This window comes from Hydra vulgaris, chromosome 11 (genome assembly GCF_038396675.1).
Source record: "Hydra vulgaris chromosome 11, alternate assembly HydraT2T_AEP".
In the NCBI taxonomy this organism is placed as follows: Eukaryota; Metazoa; Cnidaria; class Hydrozoa; order Anthoathecata; family Hydridae; genus Hydra; species Hydra vulgaris.
In genome coordinates, this window is record NC_088930.1 from 41,116,471 (window position 1) to 41,127,500 (window position 11,030).

The 11,030-nt window shown below is 29.2% G+C and overlaps 1 protein-coding gene and 1 long non-coding RNA gene across 2 annotated transcripts in view; both read right to left on the minus strand.

Annotated features, from left to right (window-relative positions):
• Positions 1-1,069: 1,069 nt before the first annotated feature.
• On the minus strand, positions 1,070-4,537 carry LOC136087265 (uncharacterized). Its single transcript, XR_010641673.1, has 2 exons — positions 4,270-4,537; positions 1,070-1,645 (listed from the first exon to the last, which is right to left on the minus strand). It is a non-coding gene; the product is annotated as an uncharacterized LOC136087265 (long non-coding RNA).
• A 1,913-nt stretch (positions 4,538-6,450) lies between these two features.
• LOC100210591 (DNA-(apurinic or apyrimidinic site) endonuclease 2) overlaps positions 6,451-11,030 on the minus strand; it is a 25,364-nt gene continuing 20,784 nt past the window's right edge. The window contains exon 7 of the mRNA XM_065811094.1: positions 6,451-7,554. Coding sequence (XP_065667166.1) covers positions 6,514-7,554 — 1,041 coding nt within the window. The 3' untranslated portion in view covers positions 6,451-6,513. The remainder of the gene's footprint in view (positions 7,555-11,030) is intronic.

Sequence of the window (11,030 nt, forward strand, 5' to 3'; positions counted from 1 at the left end):
TTGCCCATGTCGCATTTTCAAGCATTTTAGTTTTACAAATATGCACACGAATTGGCATATTCAAATATCCAGTCATTTCATCCTGTATTTCGTTGCACATATGGTTAACAATTTTGTCTCTAATTGGTTCATGATCATCTTCATTACCAGTTATGATAAAAGAAACTGCTCTAAAAAAAACAGCTTCCATCTCCTTTAACTCTATGAACTCCCTGTGGACAAAGAGTTAGGTTAATGTTTCCTAAGGCGACATTGTGTTTGCTAACAATTCCAAACTTTTCTGCAATCGATCTCCTCATATCAAAAGTTGCACATTTTGCTATTCTTTCATTTGAAGCATTTACTTTGCTTTTATGTTTAGCATTGTTGTATTTGTTGCTTGATTCAACGTCTTTGATAATTGGTTCTGTTTTGACATTATCATCATTTGATAACTTATTAATTACTTCTAGTTAAATGCTGTTATTTTTTAAGAATTTCTCTTTGTATAAGGACAAACTTGTTAGGTTATACTTTTTTTTCAATACTACAATTTTTTTATTCTTTAAACTACAGTTATTTGTACTTGAAATATTAGTTACCGTGTATGGCCCTACCCATGACTTCTCAAGCTTTCCACCTTTTCTGTCATCACGTTTATGATTTCGCAATAACAATTTTGTTCCTATAGAAATACTATTCTTTGGATCGACTCTTTTGTCATAGTCACGTTTTTGCCTTATTTGTGACTTTTGGATGTTTTCATAGGCTTCATTAAAAATACACTTCTTCTTTTCATTCATTTTATTGAAAGTTTCCATAATTGCTTTATTGTTATTTGAATCATCGTCAATCAGAGTAGCATTATCATTATAGTCAATCTATATCAATAGTCAATCTATATCTATAGTCAATCTGATCTATATCAATGGGCAGAACTGGTTCTCTTTGATAAAGTAATGCAAAGGGTGAAAACCCTGTTGATTTGTGTTTTCTAATTCTCATTGAAAACAAAACACCGTCAATGATAAACGGCCATTCAATAGCAGCATCTTCTAACACCTTTACCAAGGTTCGTTTTATTGATTGATTTTGACGTTCTACTAAACCATTTGCTTGTGGATGGTATGCACTTGTCATGCGTTGATGAGTCCCAGTTTTCCTGTGAAGTTCATTAGACAGTTCATTCACAAACTCATGACCTTGATCGTTTATCTGTATTTCAAAACACCCGTGTCTACATATTTGTTTATACAAGAATAATGCCACAGATTTGGCTATTTTATCAAAGAGAGGTTCAGCTTCTACCCATTTGCTGAAATAATCAATAAGTACTATCAAATATTTATAACAATTTACTTCTGGGAGTTGAGTCAAATCAATCCCAACCTGTTTCATGTTACCTTTTGGAATTGATATGCTTTGTAATAATGGTTTAACTTGAAGTTTCTTGTTTTTTTGCTTTATGACAGTTGTCACATTCTGAAACATAGGCGGTAATGTCTTTTACCATTCCAAACCAAAAAAATCTATTTTTAATATGTTCTGTTGTTGAAATAATGCCTATGTGGCCAGATAACGCATTAGCCTCATTAGAAACATCATTACCATCTTGCGCAGACTTAATTATATGGTGTTGCTCTTCTTTACACCAAATAACTTTTCTCTATGAAAAAAATATATATTTATTTATGATATTTATTTGTAGAAAATAAATAATCATTTATTTTATTTTATTATAATAATATTTATTAATAGAAAATAAATATTAAACTATTATTACAATACTAGCTGTTGCCCGTGACCAAAAAGTAGACAAAATAAAAAAAATAAAAGCAAATGGATACCACCTACACCATAATCACCATGGTGATAAAAGTCTAGACGGTTTCCATTCACCCAAAAATGTCAAATAAAGACAGAATATAAATGAAACAGTTTGTGATAAAATTCAATACAGAAAAAAAATTATTTATTTTAACAATAATGTTTAATCTAAACAATCGCAAAAAAAAATCTCTAATAAAATGACTTATACTTCTTAAAAAATAGATAATTAACAATACTGAATCATATTGTGAAACATAAACAAAAACAGTGATGACTAAAACTTTATATAAAAATTTAGATAACTCTCATTCATTCCATTAAATAATACATTTATTATTATTCAAAAAAATTATGGATTAGAGAAAAAATTTAATGAAGATAAGTTGAAGAAGTTTAAAAAATTTAAAAAGAAATTTCTCATCTCAAAACCAGTGACATATCCAGGGAAAATGAAGGCTATGAACTTCTCTTCCCCCACCAGAATCCATTTTTTTTAAATTTTAATTATCGACTCAGTTGCACATAAGAGATTGTTATTAAAACTACAATCATATAGGAATCAAAAACAAATTATCCATTGGTTTAAAGGTTTTCTAAGCAGAAAAACACAAAGAGTGGTTCTTGGTGTAATCAGCTCAGAGTGGAAAAAGTCATAGATGGAGTACCACAATAATCAGTTATTGGACCCCTTTTATTTGTTATTTTTAAATGATTTGACAAGTGAGATAACTAATCATTGCAAAATGAAAATGATATTATGGATAGTTTGAAGCAAATTATACAACTGGATGCCCTTCATAGTAAACCTATTTTACAAAACAGTGCTGAGTATTTTTATTGTAACACTGTCACTAGGAAGATTACCAGCCAAAGTTTATGAGCTCCTCCTACCCAAGAAAGTACCTTCACCACGGCTATGGAGCCTCACCTACCCCAAAGAACAGTTTAACGTTGTGTCCAGAACTTGAAATATTAAATTCAATCAAAATGTAACTCATATATACTAAGTATAATCAAAATGTAACTTATACGTGCTCAATTCAATTGAAGTGTTAAATTTAATCAAAATGCCAGTCCAGTTCATGACGTTAAACTGATCTGGGCAGGTTAGACTCTTTAGCCATGGTGAATGATATTCACATAGGAGATGGAAAACTCTGAATGGATTTTACCTTGGATGGTAGACTTCCTATGATGTTGTATGATGTAGACTTCCTATGATGTCACTAGGAAGTCTACCTGTTTTATAGTTCAGGAAACTGAGTATTTTTATACTCAGAAAACTGAGTATAAAAATACTCAGTTTCCTGAACTATAAAACAGGTTAACGCTTGGAAGAGCATCTAGTTGTAAAATCGGCTCCAAAATATCAAGTTTAAAAAAAAAAACACCACATTACCTGTTGCACGAATTTACAAGAGGCGCATCTGATGATATGTTGTTGGCCTCAGGTAAGGCATTGGACAGAAACACATCAATGGCCAGTAGCAAGTATGTTAAAGCATCCATGGTTGGTCCTAACACCAGTTGACCTCCTGGTAAAGTAGCTGGTGAGTATCAATGTGATAAAAGGTGTGAGATTAAAGGTTGGATCGGCCAATGAGGGTTGAATGCAAATAAAAAGTGAACAGAAATGGCAGGTAGAAGAAAACTAGACATATGCTGCCTGCAAGAAACTCGTTAGAAAGGTGGCGGTGCTAAGACTATTGGATATGATAATTGCTGGTACAAATTCTAATGGGTTGGATGTGAAGAAGGAATGTCAGGGGTTGGTATTTTGGTTGCAGAAAAATTGATAAATCATGTAGTTAAGGTAAGACGAGTGAATGAGAAAGTGATGGTATTGAGATTAGGAACTGGAAAGTCAGTGTTTAATATAGTATCAGTATATGCACCTCAAACTGGTAGGACAAGAGAAGAAATGTAATAATTCTATGTTGTTCTTGGTAACATTTTTAAAAATATTGGCCAAGGTTTATATTTGGCCAACATTTTTCAAATATTCTACAATACACATAGTATTAAGTATAAATTTCCAAATACAAAAATTTATAAAGAATAACTTAACACACATATATAACACACATGTACTTAAAGGTTGTTGTATCGCAGTAAGATAAAAAAATAGAACAACAACAACAACAAGTAAAGACAACAAATAAATTTAAAAATAATAAATATTTAACACACATGCATTCAAAGGCAAGATAAAAAAACATAAACATCTCTAAATAAAATAAAATCAAACTAATCAAATCTTGCAACAAAAAACTAAAAACAACAACAATCTTATTTTAGAAATAATAAAAATACACTGTACTTTTTATTTAATTGATAAGTAGCTAATTAAAATTAATTAATTAATAACTAATTAAATGAAAATTACATTAAAAAACATTGTATTAAATTACAAAATACAAATATATACTTAAACTAGAGTGTTGAAAAAAAACTGCTTACCTTAACGCTAGATTTACCCAGATGATACAACTCATTATCTTCAATTACATATGGCTTTGCTTTTCTTCGAAAGTTTGATTTATCACCTTTACTAATAGCTGTCTTTGAATATATATCTTTTTTCAAAAAATTATAAACGTCGGTAAATTCAGTATGCATCGTTAAATTAAAAAAAATAAGCTACTGCTTTAAAAGATTTGCTTTTTTAATACTTTTCCAAGAACCACAGTGATTAAATACGTTTTGCCGCAAAATATTTTTTGGGAGTGAAAATCTCATAATGGGAGTAAAATTTTAATATGAGAATTTTACTGGGGAGTAAAAATTTAATATGCGGTTTTTACTGGGGAGTAAAAATTTAATATGCGGTTTTTACTGGGGAGTAAAAATTTAATATGCGGTTTTTACTGGGGAGTTAAAAAAACGCGGGAGTAAAAATCTCATACTACACCGGGTAAATTTTAATAATTTGTAAATAAAATGCAATACTAAATATTAAACAAGAAACGAACAATAATTACAAAACACAGAATTTTTATCGAAAAGAGTGCTAAATTTTTTTTTTCTTAAACAATGAAAACTTCTCAACTTCTTAATTTCAAGAAAGTTTTAAGTGGTTTGTTTTGCTATAGAAGTATCTATTAGTGGATAAATCAAAATGAAAGCTATATTTTCTGAGGAAGACATTTGCTTTTATTCGTTTTTTTTTACACATTTCAGTAAATCGTTTTACAATATAATATTTAAAATAACAAACCGTTACATAACACGAAGTAGGTAAAAGATAAAAGGACCCAGAAACTCGTAGAAGACCAATGTCTTGTCAACAAGAACCTCGCGTAAATAACAAACCTCATCGAATCAATACATACATAAATTAATACACACATAAAAATGCAGCAGGTTATTTAAAATGTTTAAAAATAAAAAATATTTCGTCCAGAGCGAAAATGATTTCTTTAAGCTTTTTCTTAAACGAGATATAATTCCATTGAAGAGAATAGTCAAAATGTTTAAAACTGAGAAGCACGATGAAATAAAATGCTTGATTTTCAAAAATTAGTTTTAAAAAATGGTTGCCGAATAGAATTATCATTTCTTAAATTGTATTTTCTTATATCTTTTGTTGTATATAAATTGTGGAAAGAAAATAGGGAGGAATTAGTTTTACATTTGAACATAAAACAAAGTTCAAAACATCGAGCTGATATATATTAAGAATTTTCATTTCAAATAAAAGAGGCTTGTTATGAGTAAATTTCTCTTCAAATTGATAAAACGAGCAGCATGCTTCTGTAGACGGTAAAGAGGCTCTAGTTTAGATATTGGCATTATACCAAGCAATTTTTGTTTAAATGACAATCAGTGAGAAATATAACTAGTTGGACTACTTTTATTTAAAGCACTTCACAATGTTGCTATCCTTTTTGCAACTTTGTTACACAAGAATTTAATGTGGTATTTACAACTAAGATTTTCATCGACATAGATACCCAAAAAGTTTGTACTAGTTACTCTTTTTATTTGAAGATAAATCAAAAGTAGCTGTTTTGGGAGTTGGATGAAAGAGTGAACATTTTATTTTTTCAACATTTAGTGAAATTTTATTCATTTCAAACCAACAAGAAATTTTTGCTTACTCAATCCTCATATTTTGAAATAATGTTGATATGTTATAATTAGATAAAAAAAAAGTTAGTGTCATCAATAAACACGACTGCCATTAAATTCGAAGTTAATTAAAGATCATTCATGTAAATGAAGAAAATGAAAAAAAAGCCTAACCTAAACCCAAGCTTAACCTAGACCAAACCTTTTCACAGCTCCGGGGCCAACGACACGTGAGTTAAATTTTTAAATCAGAAAAATATTTTGTTATAACCTAAAGTTAATGTTGTAATGACTCATACTTTATATCTGTACAAATCGAAATGTTCAATAAAAAAAAAAAAGGTCCTTTGGAAAAAAAGTGGGAGGCCGACGACACCGTGTATAGGTAGAGCCGACGATACAGTATATAGATAGAGCTCAGGGCCGACGACAACAGGGGGTGGGGGTTTACCCTTGCCCCCCCCCCCCGTATCGTCGGCCCTGAGCTCTACCTATATACTGTAACAAAAACGTAATGTAATTTTACAATGATTTGGAACCAATTGTATAATTCAAGGAACTAAAACAAAGAATCCCTCACAAAATATTTTTACTAATAGCACAACTTAAAAATAAAACATATTATAAAATTTATCAAGTTTTCCATACAAAAAAACCACAATCTGCATTTTTATTACTAGAGGATCCTACTGGCTTGCTACAAGCGTAAAACTGGCGACCAAAATTGCTCCCTTGTTTTTTAACTGTTCTTAAAACAGCTTTTTCTTTGTGACCGTGGCATAATGGAGTTGATTCCGGTCCTTTTAATATATTTTTCCATATTTCTTTATTTATATTTTCAGTTTTTTGTTTCATAGAACCTTCATATAAAACAGCAGATTCAAAACTTGATGCTTCTTTCACAGCGTAATTCATATTAGAATTATCGATAATATATGCAAAATTAGACGATGACAAATTATGAGATAATTCTAGGTTGGATAAACGAGAACAAGAAATTTCTTCTGTCAATGATTGAAAATTAGACATTTCTACATGAGATGATCGTGAATGATTTTCTGTATCGGAAGCTTTAAAGTATTTTATTATAGAAAAGTCTTGATCAACAATTTTCTTTTTTTTGTAAAAACGCGATTCTATTGGGTCATTTAATTTTCGCTTGATGCCTTCCCGATCAGATTCAAAACGTTTGGAACTAAAAAAACTTTTTATATCACTCTGTTTTCCAAATATTTCTGGCATAAAAGCCGCACATGTTTTGGGTATTAAGATATTTGCTTTCAGCAATATATTAAAATCTGCTACCACAGGGCAATGATCAGAACCTTGCACGTCTGCAAGAATTACACAGTTTGTTAAAACTGTGCATAATTGGTGATCTGCTAATATAAAGTCTATTCGTGTTCCAAAATTTGTTTCTCTTGCTCTTGTTTGCGTATTCCAACATGTATAAGCGTTTTGTTGATTGGGATGAAAAATTCTAAAAGTATCAACAAGAAAATTGTTGAAATTTTCCTCAGAAAAACTCTCGGAATTTTTTACTTTTAAATTTTCATCATTAACTAATGTGTCATTTCTTTGATTTATAGATGAAGTCGTAGAAACCAAACTTTTAACAATACTACAGTCAATGATACTATTAAGCCATTTTCGAGCTGGGCTGTCTTCAAAACCCTAAAATTACATTAAAACACGATAATAATATAATAATAATATTAACAACAGTTATAAATAGTAAAAATAAACTTTACTATTTATTATTCAATCAAAAGTTCAAAATCCAAACTTTAAATCAAGCGAAATTTTAATCTTGGTATGTTGTTGTTTTAATAATATAGTTTATGATTTATTTACAAATAAAACGTAAAATTTATACTATATACAAATTACCTATAAAACTAGGCTCAATTAACTTAAGTCAAGTTAACTTCGGTAACTATAACTATGTTGGTTGAGGATGTAAAATAGGCACAACTATTTTATAAATTGCAACTTGCAACTAATTATAAATTGCAACTTTAGGACTGTAATTTATAAAAAATTTCATCTACCATTTATATAATGAATAATAGATGAATAATATCATTCTGATTAATACACCAATCATTATCTGATCACTTAGTAACATTGGTCACTTAGAAACACTAGTCACTTAGTATTTTAAAAAAATATTCTTGTAAAATTTTATATTTTAATGTTAAAAATACATCAGAGATAATGTTATTAAACAATTTAACTATTGGACGAAGTAAATTATTTCCACTATACTGTCAAATTTAATGTTAAAATTGAATTTATAATGACAATATGCTAAATTAAAAGATATATAAATTCATTAACTTTAAATATTTTTTATTTTTCAAATGCTGTTCAACTTCACAAATGACTTCAAATTGAGAGGGATGATTCCATTAATAAATTCAATTATTAGAAAAATCCTCTAGATTATAAAACATATGACCTAAAAAATAATTAAAAACAATAATGTTTTAATACTGCTGCTACCTACTGCTACTGCGGCTATCTACTGCTGTTGTGAGTTTTAATTGTTTAATCAGTAGTTGTAAAAAAAGTAAACAAAAATTTTTTATTTATTGTGCAGCAGTTGCTATATTACAAGTAGTTGTTGCTACCTATTTAGTACCCAATTTAGACATGTTTCTCTAAATATTCTTTTTTAAAGCTTATTTTAAAAGATTACTTAAAACACAAGGAGATTCAGACATTTAACAAACATTCAAATGCAACTTGATAAAATGATCAAGTCAGTAAAAAATAAAGAACATATAAAAAAGAATGAAAAATAAAAAGCATATAATAAATGAAGAAAAAATTACAAAGAATGAAGAACAAATAATAAAGGATGCAGAATAAAAAATAAAAATAATAAAGAACAAATAATAAAGTATGAAGAATAAAGAACAAAAAGCATGTAATAAAGAATGAATAACATAATGAAGAACATATAATAAAAATAACCAAAATCAATATTTAGAGGCCACAAGAACTACGAGCACGAACTTAGATTAATAAATAAGCCATTAACACTGGGCAATATTTTTTGTATCTTTTTTGGCTAATTAAAACTAATTTTGGCTGAGGAAAAAGAAAATAACAACGAAAAGTTTTTGTAGCATAGTTTCTGAGATATACAATAGAAATAAATATATATTTCAGTTAATTTGCAATATAATTTACATATTTTATTATTTAAAGTATATATTTTTTTGATACAGATATAATCTAATTATATCTGTATAAAAGGTATAATGTTAATTATGAGGTCACAAGATCCTACACACAAACCAACAGTAATCAGGCCAGTCTTTTTTAATGTAATGTGAACTTTTGTCTTATGGTTCTCATTGTGCAGTAATCTTTCAAGCTTAGTTTAGAAAAGTCTACAAATAATCTCCATTCATTTGGATCATAGTTCAAAATTGAGACAACATTTAATTTAAAAACATAAATGCAAATAAAAAGATTATTTTTCTTCTTAAAAAAAGAAAACGGAATCTGCTGCTATTTTTATGTATTGCGAAACTCTGACAGCAAATTAGAGAACACTCCACTACTTTAGTCTTGACCCTAGAAGATTAAAAGATACTTTAGTCTTGATCCTAGAAGCCTTTTCCTGTGACAAGTCCAAATCTCAAATAAAATCACTTAATTCTGCATGATTTAATTTTTGTAGCGCATGATCTACTTAATGAATTATTTAAGTTTTTTTATTTTTCAACCATTCTTGTAGTATGATCAAACAAGAGTTGCACTATATATGTGGAGCCCAGACATAACATGGCCCCCGCTTTCATACCCAAGTAATGCTGGTAAGCAGCTTTGACAGGAGGTGTCATGATTCTTTTCTGTGATGAAAACTTCACCACAAAAATCATGAAAACATTATGGAAAAACCAAAAAAAAATTTTAATTTCTTAAGCTAGAGCTAATACTTTATTTTTGAATTTTTTTCATTTTTGAATTCAGCAGATGGAAAATACATAAGAAATAACTAATTTTGGTTCCAAAACAAAATAGCTGTTGCCCAGTGTTAGAATGAATGGCAACCTTCTCACTAAGTTCTCTTCTTTATGTCTTCTTGGATTATCATTCACTACTGACCTCTCATGGACTAATAAGATTGCTTCTCTTTATCCTGCTTGCAATTTTCTTGCTCCTGATTCCATTCTCTACCTCTTTCTTATTTGCACCTGTATAAAATACTGTTGTCACATATGGTCAGGTTTTTCTAATGATGCTCTTTCACTTCTAGACAAGGTCAAAAAACACATTGCAAATGTAGTTGGACTCGCTCTATCTGCCGAACTTGAGCCTCTATCCCATCATCATAAACCTCTCTTTTCTACAAATATTAATATGGTTGCTGCTTAAAGGAGAATTTCTAGTTTTTTTCATCAACTAAAACTTGTTCTTGCTTGACTCATCATTCAGCTAAGTCATATTCTTTTAGTGTATCTGTCCCTGCATGTTCTTTAGTGTATCTGTCCCTGCATGTTCTTTAGTGTATCTGTTCCTGCATGTTCTTTAGTGTATCTGTCCCTGCATGCTCTAAAAACTTTTACTCTTTTTTCACTGCGCTTCAACCATTGAAACTCTCTCCCATCTTAATGTTTTCCTGACTCATACAACTTACAACTATCTAAGTCTTCTATCAACCATTTTCTTGCACTTAACTCTAATTGTTTTTTTTTCTAGTAACTCTATCTTAATAGTGGTTGGCAGCCTTATTCTGTAATTATGTTCTACAAATGTGATTGTACACTACAGGTTGGTTTAAAAAATTGATTTTTTCTCATCTTTTAAGCATGTACATGTAGTACATGCTTAAATACAATATATAGGCCATACAATAATTAAAATTAACAAAACATAATATTAAAGTTAACACTAATTTCCTTTTTTAATCAGCATAACTCTGTGGTTTCAAATATATTTTTTTTCATTAGATTTTATGCGAGTTTGTGCTTAAAAGATTATAAATATTATAAATATATTATAAATACATATTATAAATACATGTTTCATTGTAAGTTTAACAGCCTGAAATAGAAAGAAACAAACAGAAAGGCTCGACTCTAATAATTTGATCTTCAGATTGTTTTTGTTGTTTCATACTAAAAACCTTTTTA